This window comes from Colius striatus, chromosome 1 (genome assembly GCF_028858725.1).
Source record: "Colius striatus isolate bColStr4 chromosome 1, bColStr4.1.hap1, whole genome shotgun sequence".
NCBI lineage: Eukaryota > Metazoa > Chordata > Aves > Coliiformes > Coliidae > Colius > Colius striatus.
Window position 1 is genome coordinate 43,428,733 of NC_084759.1, and position 26,299 is coordinate 43,455,031.

The window sequence follows — 26,299 nt, forward strand, 5'->3', positions numbered from 1 at the left end:
AACCACATCTTGCATATTTGATTACAACAGCTCCCCAAATATAAAATATGAGCTTGTATAAGATACTTCAAAAAGAGTCTCTGTGTCTTAAATAGAACCTGAGGGTCATATACAGGATTCTTATAAGGAAGTTTACGTTCCTTGCTACTGTAGTTATTAATAGTAAGGCAGTTCATGGATTACAGAGAAACATATTGCAGCCATAGTAAAGGAAGAAAAAAAAAGAATTGAAGGTAGTCTCTATACTCCTTTCTGTTTATTACTGGCTGTACTAAGCGAGAATGCAAATGTGCACAGATAAGAGGCACTTGGAATAAGATCTCATGTGGGAGGGGTTTCCCCACAGTTCTTTTGCCTCTGCCCACGAACTCAAACAACATAAATACTTGATGCATATCAGATTCCAGAGTGTATTCCCCATGTAACACTTCTGCAGAATTTTTCTTTGATGAAATAGGGCGTTTCTTCATGTTCACCCATGTAAATACCTGAAACCCTCTAGCTGAGAGGCAGCCCTATAGCTCTGACATGTATTTTTCTGTGGAAAATCCAAATGAGCATAGTAATGTTTTTTTTCCAAAGTGTAATTGCCTGTTTTTCTGTTTGAAGGTCTGTAAAAGCATTTCATTTTGTGAAACCCAGCCCTACTGCACTTGAAAAGTACAGCAAGCACAGAAGTGTAACAACTCACCGGTACTTTTAATTGATTTGGTATTTCTACAAGGTGCCACCCTTTTCCACACCTCCTGCCTCCTCCTTAAGTGACTCAGCCTCTGAAGAAGTCTCTTGAGTTTTCAGATAGCTGGATGGGGAGCAACAGTTCAGCTCTCTGTCTGCTTTGATTATACCCCACTTCCAGATATCTCCAGGTTGACTTACTACACTGAGCCACTCTAGGACACTAACTTCTACCACACCTAGGTAAGGACATTTACTTTTCTGTTTTTATATACCATGTATCAAAAGTCTTACATTTTCAGATGTTCTGTGATTTCTTAGTGTCCAACTAAGGATCCCACTTCAAAAGATCTGATTTTCAAATAGTCTGGAGAGCTTGACTATGAAAACCCAGCTGTCAAGGTGTTTCAGTTTAGGTCTTCAAATTCTCTGGACCTTTCTGAAATGTTCTCTTGGCCATAATACCTTAATTGCTTCATTACATGCATTATACTGTTAACTGTATTTTAATTTACTGATATTTGTTTCAGGAAAAACTCACTGTTCAGACCACTTTTCCCTAATGGCTGTTTTAACTTTGTTTTACTGTATTGGTTTTTTATTCTTTCATTGGAACTTTTATCAAAAATTAAAGAATATTAAAGTCTCATGTACTTCTATTAGCTTCAAGTATATGATTTGGGGAAAAAAAATTGCAGCAGTTTGCAGTTTAAAGGAAAGTACTTGTGAAATATCCAGAAAACTTTTCCATCCTTGCAAAAGGTATAGCAAAAATACCTATTTTGCTTTGATACAATGACTTTTCTGCACCATGAATGGAACCCATGTGCAAACAGGAAGCATTCTTCATTAAAAATATAGGCAAGTGAAAGGAACAAATTGAATAAGAATGTCTGACGTTATCACCTTCCTTCTACTGTTTTATAAAAAGTGTCATTTAAAACTGATCCTATATTTCTAATTTGAAAACACACACATATTTGGGTTCTGACTTAGCAGCTGATTTTACATTAGTGACAGTTCCAAAGCTTAATTTCTTTCAAAACAGAATCTCCTCCACCCACGTCCTGAAAAACCAGTTCTGAGAGCTCTTTCTCCTGCAAATAGATGAATGATTTATGTCATACATTCACATGTTGTCTAGTCCTACCTTGCCTGTTCTAACCTTGCCTGTTTTCTCTTTTACACACATACACATGGTGCTCCTGTTCTCTGTGAGGGCTGTTATCAGTTCTGTGGTCTAGACTGCGTAGTCATTTAAATACAATGTATTATTTCCAGAAGTTTACAAATGTGTTATCTGGAAAAAAAAAGCCCCTCACTCTAGGAACATGCTTTGATTGTTCTTTAACGACTGTAAAATAAATGTAGTTATTTTTAAATGTAGTTTTCAGCTAAGGGACAAAAAGACTAACTGCCAAATGAAGAAAATCATGTTACTTATAATTTTGAAGCATAGATATGATACCATAGTGCTTATTTGTTAATATCTGAGTACACACTTGGTGCTATGCTGAATTAGCACTACCGTTGTTCTTTTATGTCATGTCCTGACCTACAGTACTGAGTTACAGCTGTGGATATTGGTGACAATTTTGAAGGGAAGAAAGTGCAGCATCAGTTATACACACAGAAGTGAGCCCTTAAGGCTATTTAGGAGATTATATGCGTGACTGAAAGTTTGGGAATGTGAAGGATGATACACTTTTGGGTGGCTCTAGCTGTGATGGTGATTTGAAAAACAGCCTTAAATTGCAGTCATGAAGTCTTAGAAATACAAATTCTTGGGTAGCTAGATCTGACAGCCCTGTCTCAGAACTTCTGATATTTGAGGGGAGGAAATGATGGATGTAGGGAACAGCACTCAGTGTTAACTTCCAAATGTGAAAGATTTCACCTCACACAGTTATGGATGTCTATCTAAAAGAACAACTGTAATGATGTGTCTCCCTTGTGCCTTATTTCTAAAGCTTGAAGATCTTTATCCTGGATCACGTCAGAATGGCTTTAATCAGTGTCTTGCTCACGCATTTGGGTCTTATTCAACAGAAACAATGGAGAAGACAACAAAGTTTGCCAACCTGACATAAGTTCTTAACTGACAGTGAGGAAATACTGTGTTGTGCTTTGAAACTGTGATTAAGTAGGGTCAAATGTGCTTTTGTTTCCAATGTCACATTCACCACATTCATCTTATATATATGAAAGATATGCCATGTAGTATAGAATTAACAGTTTAATGGAAAAAAACCCCAAAACTAAAATTAAAGCTGAAGGAAGCCTTCCTTTTATTCTCACATGGAGTTATTCTAGCCAAAATTTCTCCTGGACTACAGTGAAAGCAAGTAAATGGGTTAAAATACAAAGGGTATGGACAATTTCCTAACCTTTTACTGGATTTCTAATGAAATAATTCTAAAATTTTGACCTCTGAGTACTCACAAGGTACTGAACATTCATCTTACTCCTGGAGCAGAATAATCCTTCAAGAAGATGAAATTGTTGTGGAAAGTTTCATATTTGGGATAAGAAAGAACAAAGTATATGGGGTTTTTTGTTGTGATATGATAAATTTTAGACAGTTTTGAAAAGCTGGAACATCAAAGATCCATAACAAAAAAGCTGTGGTTATATAAAGTTATGTATAGAAACTTATTGGTTCCAGTTGGCATCTTATGTGGACATGCCAAACTCAGTGGCTTCTCTACAAGCCAGGCTGCTTTAGCAATGCAGCAGTTGGAAGACAAGAAAATTCTGAAACTTTTATTTTAAGCTAGATGTTAATCTACAAGGTTTTTTTATCATCTAGTTCATTAATAATAGTAGGAAGCTTGGTGCTTTAGGCATTCCCATTTGACAATGCTTTAAATGGAAAGCTTCAGTATAAAACCAAGGTTTTTTGACTTTTAAGAGAGGAAAGGAAACTTCCTTCGATGTTCCCTCAGCATTTACTATGTTGACTTACTTATTATACAATACAATAATATGCATTACCTCTAAGCTGTGGAAATATTGTTTATTAAAAACAAAATACATATTAACTGAATATTTATAAATAAAGTCTTAATTACTTTCATAGCCAGAAGTCAAAGAACAAAGGCTTTTTTCATTATAACTCATTCAATCTCCTCTGGAAAACGTGATTCTTACAGGAAATGTTTGTATTATTTTTATATATATTTTTAAATACTCCAATGCATACATATGAATCCTAAGCTACAGCCACGAACAGAAGAAGGAAACCAGGAGGACTCTGTGTTGGAAAAATGAGTGTATTTGGATGAGTGGAAAACTAGAAGGTCTAGCTTTGAGAATTTAAGGCAAGCTTAAGGTCTGCTTCTGATCAGGTCACCACAGGATGTGGAAAGGAAATAGAGAAGTATGAATATAGCTATTGATAAAATAACTATATGATAAAATTATAATTGCACGCCTGTACTGCTTTCTGAATAACTTGCTAACAGCTTGGAAGGACATTTGACTTTTCCTGAAGTCATGTTTGGAGTTTTTTTCTGGATTTCTTTGGGGTCATATTTAGATTTCTCAAAAAAGTGAGGAAGGGTCTGAATTCAGGAGTGACATGTCCTAAAACTTTTTTTGGGAATTGCTCATTGGACTGGCTGGGGCAGTTTTAATTTTCTTCTAAAGTTTCCTGACGCTGTTTTTAAATTCAAATTACATGGAGCTGCATTCCTGTTTGTTTTTATTTTGCATTCCAGCTGAGTTGTTTTGCTTCAATGGTTGAGATCTTATTAAGAATGCCTGAACATAATTTACTACTATGTTATATTATAGAAGCCTATAACTTCTTGTTCTCACAATTTCATTTACAAAGTTAAAAAACTTCTTTAATCTTCCTTGAACTATGGGCTGAAGATAAGCAGTTCACTGAACTGTGTGAATAATATGACAGTTCTACATCTTTATGAATTGAAGCTTCTAAACTAATATGATCCTCACAATCTTCTATTGTTTCTCTTTCCATGTACACAGATACGCACACACTTAGTTCATGACAATGAATGCCAAGAACAAAACGCTTCGATGAGTTGTATTCTGCTTCTTCACACAAGATTCTTGTCATTTCTAAGATCTTAAAATTTAAATATTACTCTGATGATTCTTGTCTATGCTAAAGTAGGATTTTTAAAAATAATTTGCACTTTAAATTTTAATGGATTAATCTTTGCGATACGACTTGAAAGTTCAGAAGCAAGAAGTAAACCTGGATGACAATATGGCAGTATTCTGTAAGACTGAAATGCCTGGATTTAAAATTTCAGAATACCTGGCATATTTTCAGTGCTGACTGTAAAAGGGAGTGTACCTGTTTCTTGTATTTATTTATGCATACTACTTTTGGGCTGGGAGACTAGGTAGTAGTTTATTCTGGATGTTGTACACATGTGCAACAGAAATACTGTTTCACCATAAAAACATAAGAAATATTAATATAAGAGACAAAACATAGTTTTAATTAAACGATGGAGGACGAAAGAAAAATGCTTACTGGACTTCCTTTTGCCATGCATGGATACAAGCTGGAGTTGCAATCTTACTTTCTAGTTGCTTTTCAGGGTCTCAGTGTCATGAATGCGTTTTAGTTATTGTGTAAATTTTAAAGACGAGCTTCAAAAGATATAGATTTTTTTGCTGTGGCAATACTTTGTATTTCAGAAGGAATGTCTGAGGTTTTCTTAATTTATTTTTTACAAGGCTGTATGATACTTCCTTGCCAGTTCTGTGCAAAATTTCAGTTTCCATCATGAATTTATGGAAAGGAAAGCTATAGTACAATGAAAGCACACATAGCATTTTCCTCTCATTTTTAATGAGAAACATTTCAATTGCAACACATGTATTTTTAACAAGATATTCTGAGGCACAGAATGACCATATTTTCTTTAACTTCTGCAAAAGAAGGCTCAATTTTTCAAGTTTTTTGTTTCACTTCTCTTCAGAAATGGCTTTAAAAGTCTTAGAAAATAAGTTGAAGTTCCTTCTACACAAACTGCTGCTTCTCCAAATGAAGTGCCAAAACTCATTGTTTGTGAAACATACTGAAATGTCAAGCTTCCTATTATCCTGAGACTGACTGAAATAAAAAACACTCTCAGATATCCAGCTGTTACTAAGCTGAAAATGTAAACAAGGGAGATTCTTCTCTATCGTTTTGTGGCAGTTCAGAAAACTTTACAAGAAGATTTGTTATTATCTGAAACTGATGTCTTGATAGTCTACTTGAATAGTTTCTAGGAAGTTCAGTGCATATATGCTTAAAAACGTGTATTAGTAATTTTGAAAGAGATTTTTTAACCAATTGCAAAATAAATGAGGCTCAATGTAGCCCTGAGCATGTTTTTATTGGGTGGGAACGAGATCCAGCAGTCACATATTTTCTACATACACTGTGCCAATGTGTGTTTGATATCAACAGTGAAGGTTAAAAGAAAGGAGTGTGTCAGAGCCTTTGAATCAACATGCCAGAATTTTCAACTTTTATTAACAGCTGGAATTTCACAACTGGGTAAAATATATGCATACCTTTGGACTCCAGTATTATTTTTGTATTTACATTTTTACTTCTAAAAAGATTTGTATTTGTTTACATCCAGATTTTGGTTTCCTGCTTTCTCTTCTTGGTAATTGTAAGCTTTTTTAGCAGTTGTCTGGCAGTAAAAATACAGAAAAGTCTGTTCCAAGTGCAATTCACTGTGGCAATCACTAATTTTATATGTTTTATTGTCATACAGTTTTAGTATTTTTGCGAAGCTTTTGCCAAAATTCAACATCTTCATCTTCCATAAGTAAAGAAACAGCTACAGGCTCCTGTCTCTCAATCCACTCTGTCTTAGGTGAATGAGTAATACCCATTATGTCTGACAAAAAAAATCCAGGACACTGTGTCACACAGAGAAGTGGGAATGTTTCTGGTTTTAAACAACTGCTTCTGTCACACAAAAACATTGTCCAGTGGTTCCATTCCTGACCACTGGAGCTGGTTGGGAGCTATCCAGCTTAACATTATTTTCTTGGAAAATACTGCTTTTCAAAAAGGAACTTATTTGCTACAGAAGTTCAGTTTTGCCCACACTCTCTTAGATCATTGTTAGGGGTGGTTTGTTTTTTTTTTTTCACTTGGGGATTTAATTTTTTTTTTGCCATTGAAATGTCATTATGTTTTGCTTGATGATTTCTTTAGGAAAGCTGATATCCAAAATCCAGTTTCAAAGCATAACATGAAATCTGTGAGTGCCTCAGCTGCTAAATAATTACATTTGTTTTTAAATCAGCAGCCTTGGAGGCTCATTTTTTAAACCTGATTTAAGATAGGACAAGAAGTCAGTGACTAGAAAGCAGCTGAAGGGAATAAGAACCATGTCTGCCCTGAACCCTGTATTAGCTGTGGGCCACTGAAGCTGGGAGACTTATGAGAAGAGCCCACTTGCACTCGAGGGACTGCTATGAGCCACAGGCTGATGTAATCTTCCCATTAACCTAATCACCTCACCTATTCTTCATTACTCTGTCTTGTCCTTCGAAGGCTCTCACCACACCAACTGTTCTCAAGGAAGTAGTTCCTAACAAGGAAAAGGAGGGACAGGCAATGTGACAGGCAGAGACATGGGGCAGAAATACATATAGTCATCATCAGGAAGGTAAAAGTCAATGCTATGCCTGAGCTTCAGTTCAAAGAAGGCTGCAGTTAGTGTTAAGGCATTGCACCCTATTAGACTATACATGCATGAGAAGGTTATCAGAGTAGTAAATGGTTTTAGACTGCTTTTGGGGTTGATTCCTAACCTCACCACCAACTCTCCTTTTTCTTTCTTCATATTTTATTTCAGATTCCCACAGAAGGACGCTCCACTGAACAAAATGTCAGCTTTCAGCATACGAAAACAGTCTCCTAACAAAAGTGGTAATACTGAGTCTCCTTCATTTTCTACTCCCAGGGCACTCAGAGGTTGAGGCATGGCCTCCCTCTTTTCTAAGCACCACCTGCTCCCTTGCCAGGCATGGCACCGCTTTTTAGAGGTGACAGGCTGGTTATTAGATGCACAGTAGGGCCCACTTTAGCTGCAAGGCTATAGTGGTATTGTGCATAAGGTTTTGCTGGCAGAGATACGGGCCAAACAGTGTAGTGTGGTGGAGAAGGGGAGCCAGGCAATGTGGTGGCAAGATGGCAGCTCCCTCCACTATGCCCTGTGTTTGTTGTATCATGCTGTGTTTGCATGATCCTATAGGATCATGGCAGCTGGGAAGGCAGTGGGCAGACTGGCCATCTTTGATTCACTCAGGGGAAATGAGGAGAAACTGAGGAAAATTTGAATGGAAGGAGGAGAGACAAACATTGTTTCATCATTGTCCTTTGAAGGGACAAAACATGAGGAGAGTTGAAGTTTTCTTTCTATGCAGAGAAATGACCAGAGGCAAACTGAAAACACAATGAAATTTTCTGTTTCCCGTGAACCTATGAAATACTTCTAAAGATTGAAAGGCTTTGAGGCACATGAGGAGCTGGTTTGGGTTGGATAGATCAGGCCTAAGTACACCAAAATGGGTGCAGCCACAATGAGGAGCAGCTTGACTACCATGTCAGGGACATAAATTTTTACTGTTAAAATAGAAAGGGGATAAGTTCCATCTGCCTATGCTCTTATGACCTGAACTGTTATGTCAGATCTATATTCAATTTTTAAACTGAAACTTGGGAGACAATTCCTTGGACTAGAAATGAGTACTCTTCAGCAACTCCAAGGTTTCAAGCATTAGCAAATTCTTGTGATGTTTCTTGGAAAGAAAACACAAGATATATTCCTTTGCTACCACCTTTGTAGGAGATTTCCCAAAACCTTGTTTTCACTAAGCAATTAAGACAGACATGACTTCTGCAAAATCTAACTGATTTGGGGGTAGGTGATAACAGTTTTCCTAAAATGCTATGGGAAAAGAATCCAATATTGCACATACAAAGTTAATTCTAATAGTTAGATATATACTGAGTACTCCTTGAATATATAGAAATGCTTATGTTAATATTCATGCCACTGAAGATTTTTTTCTTGAAGATTTTTTTCTTAAAGATTCAGAAGAGGTTATGGCTGACAGTAGAGCACAGATTAAAATATATTGCACTTGAAAGCATCTTTGGCTAAAACTATTAGTATGAAAGGAATGCTGGAACCATTTCCACCCCTTTAGCTGCCATTCTTGCTGTAGAGAAGTTTTATCTCTGGAATGCATCTACTTGAACTCATATTTTGCCTGTTCTTGAAAATGAACTTTTTTTTTGTCCCCAGTGCAATAGATTGTGCCAAATTAAAGCTGCCTAAATATTTATGAGAATGAGAAGTTACAGCTTTTGCAATTGGATCTTCATTTAAATCCTTGATTATTGACTGTTTTTTTCTGCCTATATGTGTTAACTCAAGTCCCTGTTATATCCTAGCCATTGCTAGTATTATCAGTATATTCTGAACAGTAAATGTTTGGAGCAGATACACTTGATATAGGTTTTTTTGCTAATTACAACTCTGCATTTTTGACAGTGACTGTGACACAATACTACTCTTGAAATTGATGGACGCTAATTGTCTTTTTGGTTTGCATGAAATGTTGATTTTAATATTTTAATAAGCCACTGGAGCTATGCAGGCAAGACTGAGCCGTCTTCATTTTTTTTTAAGTTTTTAAAGCCATATTTTAATAAATATTTTTAAGATAAAAACTAGCTAATTTGGCAGTGAATACACTGATGAAGAAATCATGCAGTGAGGATAGATGACTTTTTCTTCTTAATCTACCATGACTGTCAGCACATTCTTACAAATCTCATCTTTGATGTGCCTGTACATTTCTTAATGGTCTTAAAGGGCTGCATCTATGGTGCTCAAAAAAGAATAAGGCAAACCTTGGCATTAGGACCAAGAGGCAGCAACACACATCTGTGCTATGCAAACCATGCTTCTTAAACGTTTGTTGCTTCTTTGCAGCTTGATCTTGGAGAGACATAGTCTAACATAGAGACAGAGAAGGTTTTCAACTAGGCAAACATGAATGATGAGTCCAATCCTTTAGTTCCTTCACTGGCCTTCTTTTATTTGGCAGTATGGACATATCTACAGTGAATTGTAACTGATAAGAGCAAACACAGTTTGGGTTACAGTCAGATATATGTTTTTATCTTTGAAATGTAGTGTTTTTCCTTTGTGAGAAAAATGTATTTAAAAAATCACTCTTGGCCATTGTCACTTGATACAAATGTTTTAGTGCTTTATTTTGATTTGGTCTTCCACTTATTGTAGCTTTTTTGTCATTTTTCATGTTATCGCTACAGCTGAAGTCCTTGTATTAAAAGTAAAAACTTTTTTCTCATAAATCACAGCAGAATGGCAAAACACAGCCCTGAAAAATGACATAATACTCACTACATGTGTTTTCTGTGTCATCTTTCTATATACAATCTTTATGGTCAGATGTCCTCACTGAAGACGAGATAGTGATGCCTCCTGAAATTGGACGGTGTTGAACTCCTTTTGCGTGAATGCTCAGAGAGTGAGAAATTCATGGAGAAAATAATGAAAGTCCCTAAAGGAAAACCAGAGAAACTCAGTACTCTTCATCAATCAGTTTGTTGATTAATTGGAAGTTATTGACAAAGATTTACATATTTAATTTTTCACCTTCTCTTGTCTGGGAAAGTTTGGGGCAAGTATCACAATTTTAAAATGGCATTTCTATTTGGACTCATCTTCTAGTCTTCCATTATGAAGTGGAATACCAAAATGGCACAGTATTCCCCCTCACTTCAAATAGGCTGATGATATGAAACTTAGATGGGAAGAAAAAGAACTGAGAATACTGGACAATAGTGATTGAATTTTTTGCTTGCTTCTTGGCTGAGCTCCCCATGAAGGGAAACCAACCAGTTTTCTAATACAGTGAGGAATATATTTTCTCACAAATCAAATGAATATTGTATTGTTAATCTCCCGGTATACTAAATATAACTGTTGGTGGTCAAATTGTGACCTGATCTAGGTGAACCTGCTTCTGCAGGGAGGTTGGACTAGATGATCTCTAAAGGTCCCTTCCAACCCCTACCATTCTATGATTCTATGAAATATGTTTTAAATTGTTTTCTTAAGTAAAGGAAGCTTCCATCATACAGTGTGAGTGTGCACCTCTGTCTGTCTCTTCAAACAAGCTGTGAAAATATATACCAATTTTAGTGAAATTTGATGTAAAGGTATAGCTCTTAAAGGTATTGCTTTTATTAAAAGTTCAGTAAGACTAGGTAGCTGATTAGAAAAGAGACTTCATTCATTCAGGCACCAAGGGAAAAGCTTCCAAAGGAGTCTGACCCTTTCAAGAAGTCTGAAAATCCATACATTGGGTTGGATGTAGGTGGAGGACCATATGATCATCTCAGGATTAGCTTTCATTTGAAATTTTTATCCTGTCATACATCTGGAAATACAAAAAGCACAGACAACATACTGGGAAACAGAATTCATTACTATGAATTTCCCAGAATTACTGTTGTATGTTATGCATATTTCATAATTCCTTTATCAGATCTGTGATATCTGTTTACATTAAAAATATACAAAGCTGCTCTTCATTTAACCATATCATGCTAAGGATAAAATAGAATTTGATTTGGTAAAGTGGGCTTCTGGAGTTTTGTCAAAGTTGAAGGGATTAAGCCACAAACTTTTCAATGAAATGGTCTGCACTAAACTGCAGTGATAGCTGAAGATTCAATCTGTGCTAAACTTTTACATTATTTCAGCTTTTCTAGTAGTACTCTTAAGTTTCCAAAATTACCCTATATGTTCATTTTCAAGATGTGTTTCTCGGCATTTGCAGATAATAAAAGCCCCTCGGTTGCAATTAAAAGCAAACAGGCTAGTCATGATATTAACAAACGACGGACCCTTTTGCAAGATAACAGCTGGATAAAGAAGAGGCCTGAAGAGGAAAGGTAAGAAAGATATGAAATACATTTCTTCTGGTTTTAGTTCAGTATGCCATGTAAATTTTCTTGGAGTCTCTACTTTTTCATTAATGATATCAATCAAAATTACATTAGTTTAATCAAATCACTATTATTTGCTCATCTTGATAAGCTATTCATTGTCTTTTGGAATTGTTAGCTCTGGACTTTCACTGACTTCTTTTCATTATGACTTTTGAGATGAGCATTTAATGAGATGTCAAGCTTCTGCTCAATGAAAAAAAAAATCCCATATTCATTTAATTATGCTGCAAGAATACCATCTGACTATTTATAAACATATGTATTATAAGTCTTGGCAAGTTCTTTAAGGAAGCTTAAGTCAGAATCAGTTGAAATCCACTCTAATGCAAACTAGGATTTGTATACGGTAGAAACTCTACCTTGAGAATTTGATCCATGAACAACCTGTAGAAAAAGATAATGCTTACTCTAAAATGTCTAGAGTTATCTCAAGCAGAGATCTGCAGCTAGTGTGGTTGTGATGCTACTGGGCAGCTATGAAATCTGATGAAAGACAGAAATCTTTTGCCAAGAACCAATTTTCTATTTCTAATATTAAAATTGAAACTAACCACTGTCTTTCTGTTTCTTGAAGTGCCGATGAAAACTATGGAAGGGCTGTGCTTAATCAATACAAATCACAAGATAGCCTACACAGGTACAGTAGAGCCTCTGGACACCTTTCTAATGATATTGCCAAAGAAAAATTAATATCTTTTTACTATATCCTGTTTATGGCAAGAGCTTACTTTCTTCACTTTTAGCCTATACATGTTTCCACTATAAATCTGACTCCCATGTCGATTAATTGCTAAGTCAAGCATTACAATGGATGCAGAGTTGGATGTGTTGACATCTGGACGGTCTGAAATCCTGTGTGGCACCTTAATTCAAAACTTATATATTGTTTTATTGGTGGTGAGTTCTTTAATAAAAACAATGACCAAGATGGCATTTTTAATCTTTTTTATAGCACTGGCACAAATGAAAAGGAAGATCAGAAAGCTGTACTTGGACGATACAGATCTGATACTGCCTTGGACAGGTAGGGCTTTCTTCTTTATATGTTGTATTCTGTGATTCTCATACCCATAAGGGATCTTAAAAATGAAAGCATGAATAAACTCAGTGGAGCTATTGAATTTTCTTCATTATTAAGCATCTAAGTAGAAGACTTTGAATGATTTTTGCATGACTAGTCAGTGAGACAAATGGAAATCTGATTTGAGAAAAGGACCTTTAGACGTTTTTGTCTTCTTTTTCTGTATCACTTTCTATGTATTCTTATCCTCATAAATATTTTATATCTGTGCACAGGTGATGACCACACCTCCTCAGTTTCCTACTTTTCAAACTATAAATCAAATCCTGATATCTATTAGTTAGATACAAGATAGATAAATCTCTAGTTCTTTGCAAATCCTTGCTGCCTCTTCATATCATGATAAATACAAATATCAGAATCATGTGTTTATCATACAGGTGTTTAATTTTAATTACCTCTTCAGCCTTCTGGTGAGTTAAGACATGACTGTGCTTGTGTCATGTCTTAACAGATTCTTTCTGTGTTGCAGAAATCTATGTTTGCAGAATGTTTCTGTGTTGCATCTCCAAAATTCACTTCCCGTTGTTATCTGGTATCCAGAACATGCTGAAGCTATGAGTACAAGCACTTAAACGCACACTGTGGACAAGTGCACTTGTCTGGTTAGATCTTAACAGTGTGTCATTTTGCTTTATGGTCCTTACATCTGTTGAAAGAAACAATAAAAAATTGTTACATAAAATTTATATTCTTCATAGAACTCTGGAGCAGAATAGGCTACAGAGCTGAGTGATATCACTCCACTATCAATTCTTCTGTAAGCCAGTGAATTTGCATTTGTTCAGTCATCACAGGAAGCTGTTCTCTAACTTCAGTTTACCTGTTGCTCTTCTCTGTATTTCCATTTTAGTGTTTTAAATCTGGGGGTCCAAATCTCCATGCATGTATTTAAGATGGGCACACATCTTGTATATACAGAGGAGTATAACAAATGTTATTATTGTGGTTCATTTGCCATTCCTTTCCTCTCACTTCATAATATTGAATTTCCTCTCTTGAGTGCTGCTGAGAATTGAACTTTCATGTTCATAACATCATCCATGTAACTACAAGACCTCTTATCTGAGTGATAATAGCTGGTTCAGATATCAATTGTTTTTCTTGGCAGGCATTATTCTGCATCTAAGGAAAAGAAATGTCATCTGCCGTTATAGAAATCTGACAGGAGATGACTTCTGAAAGCCTTGCCAATCAGCATTTGTTTTGACTACCATGAGTTAGTGCCATTGGCAAGCAATCTCACCCTCCTTCTTCTCCATATAATTTGTGAACATATGGAAAAGTGCTGGTCTTGTATAGATTCATCCTCCCACTCTGAAAGATGTCATTTATTCCAAACCTTCATTTCCTACTTTTTAACCAGTTGTTGAGGCATGGAAAGACCTCTATTACCTCATAGGAGATCAGATTAAGAGCCCTTAAAGCAAATTTCTATGAAGTTCTTTGGAAATTCCAGTAGAACACATAAGCTATTTCACTCTTGTCCACACGCTCATTGAGTTCAAAACAATTTTTAAGATGATATTTTCATGCATGGAACCACAGACTACTAACTTAGAAATCACAGGACAATTCTAGTTTCTATAGTGCCACTGAACCATATTGTCCTTTGTGCTCTGTCTTTTTGCTTTATGCTGAGATATAAAGATGTCTGAATTATTTTAAGCTGCGTTGGTTTATTTTTCCTCACGCGTCACTGGTCTTCTCAATACTGTGGAATATAGCCATCCCAGGATTACTTTGTGCACACTCATTGCCAGCAGGCACTTCTGTAAGGGATGACCACATTTTCTGCATCTCTTCAAACCTGTGATCTAAGGCAGAAAAGGGTGTGGTAATGTATTTTCTCTTAGTGCCTTTCTTGTAGCCTGCAGCCTAAATTGGTACTTTGCTTCCTCTGTGAAGCGTGTTCTCCAGTAGGTACAAATCCCTTTTTTTCTTATAAATTATTTCTGGCAAACATAACCATAGTACAGAAGTTTTCAAGCTTAAAACAGACCAGTTTGCAGAACTGCTCTATTCCCCATGTGGAAAAGGAGCATTCACTTTTTTTTTTCCTGTTTAGAACTAAAAGATAGAGTTGAACATGGAGCATGTTCCTGGAACATAGAATAAAGACTCAAGGATTGCTCTTACTAGACAGTTCTTGAGAAGAATTACCTTGGTATTGGAGACCTCTCAGAATTGTTTACAGAATTGTTTTAAGTTGTGCTGTCTTCATGGAAAATATTTTTTGTCTAGCTAAATACTGTAAAATGAGTGTCTTAAAAATGAAAGCATGAATAAACTCAGTGGAGCTTTTGAATTTTCTTCATTATTAAGCATCTAAGTAGAAGACTTTGAATGATTTTTGCATAACTCATCAGTGAGACAAATAGAAATCTGATTTGAGAAAAGGACCTTTTGTCATTTTTGTCTTCTTTTCCTGTATCAAAATAGATAGATCCTGCTGAAGGTCTTTAGGAGTTATCTGTTTTCAGATAGATATTGGAACATCTTTCCACAATTTTACTTTGCACCACTTCTGGCCAGGACTGTAATACTTAAAGTAAGGATTTAAAGAATCTGAAACAGAACATTTGCTTTTCCCTTAACACATGTATTAATTGTAGGAGGACATTCTGATGGCCAGAAATTTAAATTGGTTCAGAACAACATTAGATGGGTCATTGATCCAAAGGTCTCTGCTGGAGACAGCATTCTGCGTGCAAGAACAGGATAATTTTCAACCATTGCTCATCAGAAGCTGAAAAGTTGTACAAGGAGAAGTAAACATCATGCTTACCTTTCTTCCCTAATTTTTTTCAAAGCTTCTGCTACGTTGGGCAGCAGCTGAGTAGTATGCCAGATGGACCCTTTAAATGTTTAAACTGATCAAATACATAACTAGTGCAGCAGTCGTGAATAGGAAGTAAGGCTCTTGTTTGTATCTGCAGCGATGCTTGCAAGTTCAGTGAGACCTCTAGTGATCTTTACAGTAACTGTAACCTCCGGTCACAGTCACAAGCTGCCCATGACAAGAGAAGAGTTATTTGCACAATTACATTTAAGATTTGAAAAGGCACAGAGCACATGTTTGTGCACATTTTGCCCCAGAGCTCCCTTGAAAGCTTTTCATTAAATATAATTGTATTCTGTGTCCATTGGCTGAAGGCAAGAAACAAAGCATTTTGTACATATAAGAGTATAGGTTTAGGATTAATTCAGTTTATAGATGGGAATGGATAAACAAAATTGAGTAATTTCTGTATGTGAATAAGTTGTAGCTCAAAAGGTGTTTCAATTATTTTAACCACATATTTAAGATAACCCTCTCAACTTAATATTTGTAATCTATTTCAATGTACATCACAGTTGAACATTTAGGAGTCTCCTTGTTCTTATTGAAGGATATTCCATATGTGGGAAGAAAACTGAAATAAAATAACCAGTTTTAGGTAACAACTGTAGAGTCATAAAGGTCTTGAAAAATCAAATTATATTTCTTGATTTACATTTTGTGGCTTAAAAAAAATCAATTCAAGCACAAATAATCTGAATTCTTTGCTAGATATTATTCCTGTAGGCCACTACCGTGCTTTATCGGTGATTTTACACCTGTATTTTCAAATCACATTGATCTCTAAAAGGCGTAAAAAATTGAAACTATTGCATCTCTCAAGGGATGGTGAGGGGCAGGGAAAGGGAATAGTTTATGTGCTGCTTGACTGATCATTGCTTTCTTTCTAGTATCCTCATCTAATTGAAAGGAGTTATAATAAATCGATTGTTAACAAGGAAGCTTGATTCACTGTCTCAATTAGTGTTTGAACATAATCTTTTAAAGCATTTTTCTTCAGTGAACTACTTAGACTCTTCAGATATTAATACACTAAATTTATATTAATTCCACTTCTATATCTGCTTTGACACTGGGAAATTATTAATCTGTACACAGGACAAAGTGATACTTCAACTTTTAACTTAATTAAAAGTATTTTGTAACATGTATTTTAAATAATTTCCGTGTTTCTTACAGAATTCCAGCCAAAAGTGATATTGACAAAATAAACAACTCCCCAACTCTGAATAATAAACAAAACAACAGGTATGAGTTTTGGAAATTTTATCATCTAAGTATTACAGCTTATGATTTATGATGTATCATTTATCATGCATTATCATCTAAGTATTGTGTATTTTAATAACTTTTTATTACATGTACATACCAAGAATATATAGAGAAATCATCTGTATGGCACACAGCCTAAGAGTAGGCTTCATTTCACCAACAAACATCTGGAATGCAGATATCTATATGTAGACTATACATAGACTAAATTACAGATGTTTTGTATAGTTAGTGAGGAGAAAAGGGGTTTTGGAGGGCAATTAATGTGATGTCTCTCAGAGATCTTATTTAGAATAAGAAGAATTTTCCTTAAAAATGTCTGTTGCTCCACATAGATTAGGAGACCATCTCAGATCACCCTTTGAGCATGGAATTATATAAGAAACAAAGTATTTTAAATTTAAAAAATAACAATGAGTGTTTTGAAAACAGTTCAGTGTGGCTATGTTCTAGAGCTCTACATTTCTCTGCACGAATTCTATCAAGACTGCATCAAAAAGCTTGAATTAAGATTTTACGTGGAAAATGCCATTGAACATAGACAATGGAAAACTTGAGTACCCAAACATAAAAAAGACCTTTTTGATAGACAGGATAACTGATTTTTTTTCCAGTGGAAAACTTTTATTTTGTCAGAAAGTCAGTCTTTTGTTTAAACCAAGCTGAAACCAATTTTTAAATTTAAAACAAATTAGCACAAATGTTTTTACATGCTACGTATAAAGTTGTTAAGATTCAGAGACAGCCACCTCGTGTAATATGACTACACAACACTAAAAAGCTTTTCTTGAAGAACTTCCCACTCTTACATAATCAACATTTTTATTTAAGATGGAAGTCAGAAGAGCTCAGCCACCACACTTACAAATATAAAGGGACAAATATATTGCTTTATGTCTTCATCAATGTCAGTAGGGTTCTATCAGTAATAAATTACACTGAATACAGTTGTTAGTGAAGACTGAACACAGCAATTAAATGTCACCTTGCAGAGTGTGGAGATATTATTCTGAAGACCAAATTAGTATGTCTGGCATTCAAAGTTCAAGTGAGGTCATTCTTTTAAATTATGATTTTTACACCATTATGCTGTAAATCAGTATGGTGGTGACACACGAATCATCATATAAATTGGATTTTATATTATTTTGTCCAGAGGTGATTTCTTAATAGACCTACCATGAATTCTGAAGTGGGACTGAAGTGAGTCTTAAATGTTATATACTTTTTCCTGCTAGAGAGGAATAAAACGATTTGTAAAGCTCTATTCTTCAGTTTTTCTTATTACATTAAGAGGTGCAGAGGACAAGACACTAACTTTTTTACAAACTTTATGAGAAAAGTCACTGACTTGGAATTTATAGAGTCAGGAGTAGGAGGAATACCGTATCCTTTTACAAGCATAAAACAAAATAGAGCAGTATTGTCATAACTGAATAAGAAAGAAAATTTGAAGTATGAAAATAATGCTTTCATACCAATTACAAATAAAGATATTCATATTTTAGTGGTTGGAGATGGAAGTACAGGTACAGAAATGAAGATTTTAAGTAAAAAAATTACTTTGGATAATAAGTTAAAACCCTTCTGTACTCTAAGCATCATAATACTCTAATGTGTCACAAATGTTGCATCCTTTGAGATATTTCCAAATTTTCAATTGGAATATATAAACATAGTCATAATATTTATCATACACTGTTGTATCATTTTGATAATAGAAAAGTGATTTCTTATAATTGGTGAATGGGCTTTTTTTTTCATTTAAAATGATACACTTATTGAAGATCGATGAATTAAGTATATTTCCTTAACAGACAATCTTGGACTCCTAATGCAGCATCCACAAACACTTCTGCGACTTCTCCAATCAAGAAAAAAAGGTATTCTTTACCACCATTGCTTGGTTGCACTCCCTTAAACCCCAGTAATGCATCATAATTACATAAAAGAGCATGACCAACTTCCACCTCTAACACACTTTAACTCCTTATTAGGCTTCAAGAATTAAACTTTTACATGTTCTGTCTCTTTCTGTGAGAGTACTGTCTTGCAAAGTTGTCCTTGTAAGAGCCAGTTTTGTGAGAGTAGTGGCTGTAGCACACCAGATGCCAGCTCTTTGCTGCAGCCCCCAACTCAGCTGGTGCATGCCTTTTCAGTATCTAAAATTAAAACATCATAGCTTACTGTAATTGCAATCAGCTGAAATCTCTGATGCTGAATTTGACCCTATGTTGTTGCAGTACACATGAAACACACAGTTTTCTGCATGGTACGCAGCTAGCTTTAAAAATTTGAATTTCAGAGTATTACCTGAGCACGAATAAAAGCACCATTTAGAACAAAGAACTACAGCTTTTATTTAAAATGTACTACTGGTGATTGTCATATTTTTATGTATCCTTCCCAGCTGCAAATTCTGTCCGTTTGTGATTCTCTCTTCTATATTTCATCCATAAAAACTGTGATCAGTAGAATTATGAAAGTAGAAATTAAAACATCATCATGTTTTTTTTCTATTAACAGCCCTGCTTGTTCAGTGAAAGCTTATGGTGTTTTTAGCCCAGTAGTTTTCTTCAGGCTCTTTGAAGATGTGAAAGGCCTTTACTGAATCACGCTGTTTATGGTGCAGTTGCTTTTGCCTCACAATTGCTGGATTGATAGTTTTGAGGGTGGAAAAAAAGAAAGCAGAACTGAAAGTGCTCGTGATGTTTATGTGACCTCTAATACCAGCCTGAATATGTTTTTTGGGTTGATACTTGACACACACTCTTTTGTACTTTCTATCTGGTTGTTCCAATGAATGTTCTACTTATTTGTACCATTTAGGTTGCAGAAAATACCACCTAGAGTCGGAGAATACATTTTTCACAACAGTAATTAAAATCACTATATTATTCCATTGGGTTATCTAGAAAACAAAAAAGGTCTTAAAAGTATCTGGATGCAGTATTTTGAAATACTAAAAACTTAAGAGAATTTCCAAGTATTTGTGCATCACTTCTGACATTCTAACATTCCTAGTAAGCTGTTCAGACCTTTGGCATTAAATTAATATTCAACAATTTATTTGTCAACACTGACAGGCAATCTTGGATGCCTCCCCCAGTTTCAAGTAGTAAGACCACAGCAGAAACAGTGGAAACCAAATGGTAAGTACTGATGATTCCTAGTTGTTTCCTAATTCTTGGCTAGAGCTGGTTTTAGGAGTTAGACAACAGGGAAATTCTCTTGTGATGAGTAAAATGACATGGGAAGAGAAAACATCCTGTGTCTAAACACTTGAGTTCTTAGCAGTTTGATGACCACGTTGAGTGAGGTCTGAGTATCTGAAGTGTCAGTGATGTGAGGTTACATTAGTGCTCCCAATTTTTTTCTACAGTGCTTTTATGCTTTCTTTAAGGTTTTCCTTTGGACAGTTCCAATTAGCTCTCCACAAGACAAATCTGCTGTGGAGCAACTAGCCATGAGGGCAGAAATCTATTGGTGCCATTTGGTCTGACAGCTACGGGCTAATCCTGGGTCCTTTTGGTAAACCCTGTGGACAAAAGCCTCATGATCTGCTTAGTCAGCTCTCAGTAAGGTGTCCAAGAAATATTTCAGAAGAAAATCTCAGGCTAAAGTTACTTGCAGATGAATGTTTAATATTTATTGCTAAAGTTGTGGTTGCTTTCTGGCAGATCAAAAAGAGAGAGAGAACATTTCTTATGTTCTCAATTCAAAGCAGAATATGGATGGTTTAAAATACTTGTGAATGAACTTTCATGATATTCTTTGCTCAGGTCCCATACTGGTTGCAGCATGGCCTTGTGATTCCCTAGTTTTAATCTGAGAAATTTACAGCATGAGTCTCATGCAGATAAGTGATGAAAAATAAATGAAACGGAAAGGAATGGATAGGTTGTCCTCTTAGGTGTAATTCCCTGCTAGATCATTGCCTAGCTTATGGAATTTTTGTCACTGAAAGATTTTAAGACAAATTATTAAAACCAAGTTTAGCAATGATTTTTAATCTTAGTCTTTGTTCACTTCAGTCCATTTGTTTGGTCAAGATTCAAAGTCACTCATCACGCAGCAGAAAAATAGCTCCCAGATGCTAACATTTCATTTCTTTTAAGTCGGTGTAGGTGTTTTTAATGTCAACTGTGAAGAATTTGTCTTAATTTCAAAATCATGGTAATTTTGAAATCATAGGTCACAATGCATCCTCTATATGGCATCTGCCCAGCTTCTAACAAAAAGTTAGGATCCCTGGGTCCTTCTCAACACTAACTATCGAGTTACATCTCTGATCTTATAGTTCAAAGAGGACCTAAATACAGGCATATTCATTTTGAAGATTTCAAAACCCTTCTTGGACCACCTAACAACAATTTCATCAAGGACAGTTGTGACGGGCATTCAATGTTTCATACATTCCTCTTATAAAAGTGCTTTGAAGATGTGAAATCTATTTCAAATTGTGAATGTTACTATAACTAAAAATAGCTACCAAAGGAAAGTCTTTCACTCATCTATGAGTTTCAAGAAATAGTTAGATATATACATGCTGATAACCACAGTTTTAAAAGGTCACTATCAAGATGGGTGGAGCAAAGACTAGTGTCTTTTCTTCAAATATTATACTGGAAGGAAGTTCAGCAATCATGGATTTGTGGGGTTTTTTTGGTCAGAGTTTATTATTACCTTTTCTGATTCTGAGATCTGATTCTAGCCTTCTGTAGTCAAGCATGACGTGAAATTCTAGAGTGCTTTGCCTCAATTCTATGCTTTACAGAACACAAATGTGTTTTCTTTTCTTTCTCTAGGACCACTTCAGAAAATTCAGAGGCTCCAAAGAAGTATGTCTTTTTTATTTGGCTTCTTAGTAGATTTAGAAATGACACACACTCCTGTGAACAAACCTTGATCTTTATTTTACATTTATTTATAATACAAAGATAGTATAATTTACCTGGAGGGGTTCCTCTATTGTCAATGTCACAGAAATGCATGAAGAATACTTCCTACCTTGCAGAAATGCAATTATTTTCACATAGCTTAGAACATTTCACTTAATATTGATTCAAATTGAAAAAACCAAATTTAACTGCATGAAAAAATTAAAAATTGTTCCACATTTTAGTTCCAGAGTTATAAAAGCTGCTACTGCAAATGTTCCTTTGTATTAAGCTGATGCTTTAAAGAGAGAGTAAAAATGAGAGGATGAGCAAAGTGGAAAAAAAAGGTGGTAAATCAAAAAGCTATGTTCATGCAAAGAAATGTAGGAGAAAGCATTAAAGTAAGATGATTTCACACAAAGTACTCTAAACTTACTTGAGTGTCTGCAAAGGTTGTTCTAATTTTAGAAAATAAATGTATTAATTTAATTCATTAATTAAATGTATATTTCACATAGTATAAATCAGGAAAAGGTTACTTAGCCAATCTGTCATTTCATGGTTTATAATTAAGACAGCTACACAACTCGTGATGGTTTAGATGTCACCCTAATAGAAAAATTCTCTAAGGAAGCATATAACTCTTATTTTGACCTATACTGGACACTTCTCCCTTCTTATAATTTCTTACCATTTTAGTATTCCTGTAGTGACCAACATGACTGTTCACACAAATAAGTAAAAATAGGAAAATATTATTATTTATTCTTTAGTGTATCAAAAATCAGTACTTTATGAAATAAGTAAAACATCAATCTTTACTCAATAAGAAAAATTTACTTAGTAGGCAGTTGAAAAGTATTTAAAAGTTCCTTTATTACCAAAATAATTCTGAAACAGTAAAGAAACTACACTTCATTACTATATCTATACTAGCAAAACAGCTAGTCTTGGAATACTTTGAATTTTACAAAAGGCTCAATGGGTGTAGTAAACTAGTAAACTAAAACATTGCATAGCTCATCATATATTATTACTTATACATCCGTATAATACACATAATTGTTTATTTGTATATTTTTATCTTTATACAAGAGCAGTATTTGTATTTTGTCTTTATATATGTATACATGTCACTTTAATATTTTATAAATGTTTAAAGAAAAAACGTTTCTTAAATAAAATGCAAACTCACTGTGTTACACTTGTAAGAAATATCTACAATGATAACCCATTTAAATGATGTGTTTCCAAATCTCTTCTTTTGCCTTAAGTATGTTTTCAATGTGTCTATTGCAGGGCTGCCTTTTCATCAGAACAGGTCACCCCTCCGAAATCAAAGACAGATGTGGATGATCAAGTCACAGCAAGGTAACGTAAGCAGATATTGATATTTTGATAAATATCAATAAATGTGATATTAAGCACTAATACTTGATAGTTCATTTGGGCACAGTGTGTGATAAATGCAACATTTATCTTGTCCTAACAATTAACCTAGAAGTACAAAGTTTGAGTTCAGTCTCATGGACTTGTGAAGTTATCTTAGATGTTTAATTTCTTTACTCTTTGAGTCTGTCTAGCCTGTGTCTTAAAGAGCAGCATGTAGACTATTGCTGCAAATAGATAAGTTGCAGTATTGTAAACATTTTTTCTTTGGTTTTCCATAGATTATTGGAGAAGTGGTATCTACACAATATTATGTACACAAAATACCTCCAAATTCTGCATTGTAGCATTAACATTTTAAATAGTAAAACTCCAACATATGCCATCTAAAGTGACAAAATGAGTATGTTTAAACAGATGGGAGTTGTTCTTGTAGTATGAGTTAGATGGCATATGTACTAATGTACCTCAGAAAATTGTACAGAAAACCATGAAAACTATTGCTAGAAAAGACATAGAATTTAATTCTTTTTTTTTTTTTTAAACTGAGGTTCCAACAAATTGTGAAGTTGGAGATTTTTCATTTTCCAAAGCAATCATCAATAACCATGCAAAAAGTTTGACTCTATAAGCTGGAGCATAAGGGATTCCAAAGGAACACAAAGAACTTCTTCACTGTGAGGGTGACAGAGCACTGGCACAGGCTGCCCAAATGGGTTGTTGAGTCTCCTTTTTTGGGGACATTCAAAACCCACCTGGATGAGTTCCTGTGTGACCTACTCTAGGTGGTCCTGCTCTGGCAGGGAGGTTGGACCAGATGATTTTTAAGATCCCTTCCAGCCCTTGAGATTCTATGATTCTGTGATCTCGACAGGAATAAAATAGCTGAATATGAAACTAAAAAGTGAGTCAATTAGCAACAGATTTCTAGATATGCAATGAGAATTACAGAAGCTCACTTTGCAGTTTTCAGCTGGAAACATTAATTGGTGCAGACACTAAAATTAGTTTAAATAAGGTAATTTTATTTAATTTTATTCATGAAGTACAGTTTTCTGATGTCTGAAGCCACAGTCTATATTGTTTTGAATCACACCTCCCTCCCCTAACGCCCCCGGTATGTAAAAGCAGTAAAAAATAATTAAGTAAAACATCCACAAGATGTCTGCCAGTGTAACCCAATGTTTCAAGATTCCCAATGTTTCAGTAAAACATTTTCCTGTCAACAAATGTGGGAGATCTTAGAGCATTAAATTAACTAGTGTATCAACTAGGGAAGTCACAGCCATTCTTCACTCCTAAAGACTTGTTAAAAGTCCTACTTAATCCCCACCCTCAATCAGTTCATATTCATCATCCCCCTCTCCCGGTGGCTCTCATTACCATATCAAGCTTTCTATTTCTGTCCTGTCATTGGTGGAGAGCTAGAGGAATATTTTACTGGTCTACAAGTTTCTATGGTAACATGGCGCTGCTACAGCTATTTGTGTCACTATATAAACTATAAGTAGCCTGTAATCTTCATGGGCAAAATTCAGCCTTCTCCTTGCTATAATTTCTTTACGTTAGATATCATCCATCTGCTGCCTCTGTGCTAGCTCCACAAAACTACAGATTTTTGTTGCATTTTTTTTTTGGTTAGTGTAAATGTATTAAGCATCTGTTGGCAGAAGTGCCTTTTTTTTTTCTGTTAAAAATGTCATATAAATAACTACACTTTTTGCAAAAATGATTGTGCCATGCAGGAGAGGTAAGGAGTTACACAAAAAGTATTCCTAATAACACCAACATTGGTTAGAATAATATTTTATTCTAACACCTTTAATTGTTTATTTACTTAAAATGGAAAGATTTTCAGGTCATGGTTTTTTTTAACTGATTATTTGTCTTTCACTCAGGATTCTGGTAAGGATGTTAAAAAAATAATGAATTCATTTCCATATAAAACAAGTAGAAAATGGCTATTGTTTTTCTATCAAACTGGTTAGTGATCCAGGGAAAATCTTTTGGAAAGGATTTGCCTGGAAAGGATGTCAGATACTGTCTCTTCTGGCTAAAAGCGTAAGCTTCATTTTGTACTGTTCCATGCAAAGCTTGACACTGATTCTGTTAACACAAAAAGCAATTTTTTATGTTTTAAAGTGTGAGTTAGATGTGATATACATCTTAAAACATAAGAGTATACGACAGTAAATCTGGAAGTATGGACATATGGGCCTCCACCTTTTGGATGTGATTAATAGAATGTAATAGGCATCTCATGATTAGTTAGGGCATCCTAGAGAGCCTAGACAATGTATGAAGGCTGGGATCCTGAAAAGGTAAAGATAATCACTGCCTGATAATCATGTATTTATCAGAGCATGATAGGTTGCCTTCAAATCAGGTCTGTTGGCACCTTACAAATGGAGAGGAGACGAGCAGTGCACCAGATACATACAGAAACGTTTTTCCTAATTTACTGAATGGATCTTTTATTCACTGCATATCACATTCTTTCTGTGCTTTGTTTCCACTTCAGTGGAGATCCAGTATTCTCACTCCATGTTTTTCCAGTACAGAATTGTAGCAAACATCAAATGCAGATGTTTAAAAAGCTGCATTTTTTTAAATAACCATGTTCTCTGGGCAGTCTTGTTAACCACTTCAACCATCCTGAGCATATTTAACACAGCTTTAATCAATTTTTCATTAATGATTATAGTTAAGATGTAGAAATGTGTAACTCTATAAACTCCTTTTATAAGGGGTCCACTTGTATTCAACTATGCTGCGTCTTCATGTGTGATCTATTCAGAAAGTAATAGTATTTGGCACAGTGGGCCACATTTACCAGTGCAGTAACAAAGGTGCAGAATAATCAAAACACCACATTTCCAATAGTTCATAAATTATAGAAATAATATATTTATCTTTTGTTTTGCCTAGATATATAAGAATTTGTGTTGGGTGTATTTGAGAAGAAGCTTTTGAGGTGACACTATCAGGGGCTGTATAAGAACTTAGAGAGATATCTCACTCTGCTCTTAAGGCATCTGCAGCAGCATTGTCTGTTACCAGGAATGCCAGGCTGCAGGGGCACAGGGCATATTACAGGGACTTTTACACAT

At 35.1% G+C, this 26,299-nt stretch overlaps 1 protein-coding gene across 1 annotated transcript in view; it reads left to right on the plus strand.

Moving 5' to 3' along the window:
- Window positions 1-777: 777 nt before the first annotated feature.
- SCEL (sciellin) overlaps window positions 778-26,299 on the plus strand; it is a 47,758-nt gene continuing 22,236 nt past the window's right edge. The window contains exons 1-10 of the mRNA XM_062020514.1: window positions 778-921; window positions 7,527-7,600; window positions 11,554-11,668; window positions 12,300-12,362; window positions 12,678-12,749; window positions 16,828-16,896; window positions 18,738-18,803; window positions 20,007-20,072; window positions 21,729-21,761; window positions 23,100-23,171. Of these exons, the coding sequence (XP_061876498.1) occupies window positions 7,558-7,600; window positions 11,554-11,668; window positions 12,300-12,362; window positions 12,678-12,749; window positions 16,828-16,896; window positions 18,738-18,803; window positions 20,007-20,072; window positions 21,729-21,761; window positions 23,100-23,171 (599 nt within the window). The 5' untranslated portion in view covers window positions 778-921; window positions 7,527-7,557. The remainder of the gene's footprint in view (window positions 922-7,526; window positions 7,601-11,553; window positions 11,669-12,299; window positions 12,363-12,677; window positions 12,750-16,827; window positions 16,897-18,737; window positions 18,804-20,006; window positions 20,073-21,728; window positions 21,762-23,099; window positions 23,172-26,299) is intronic.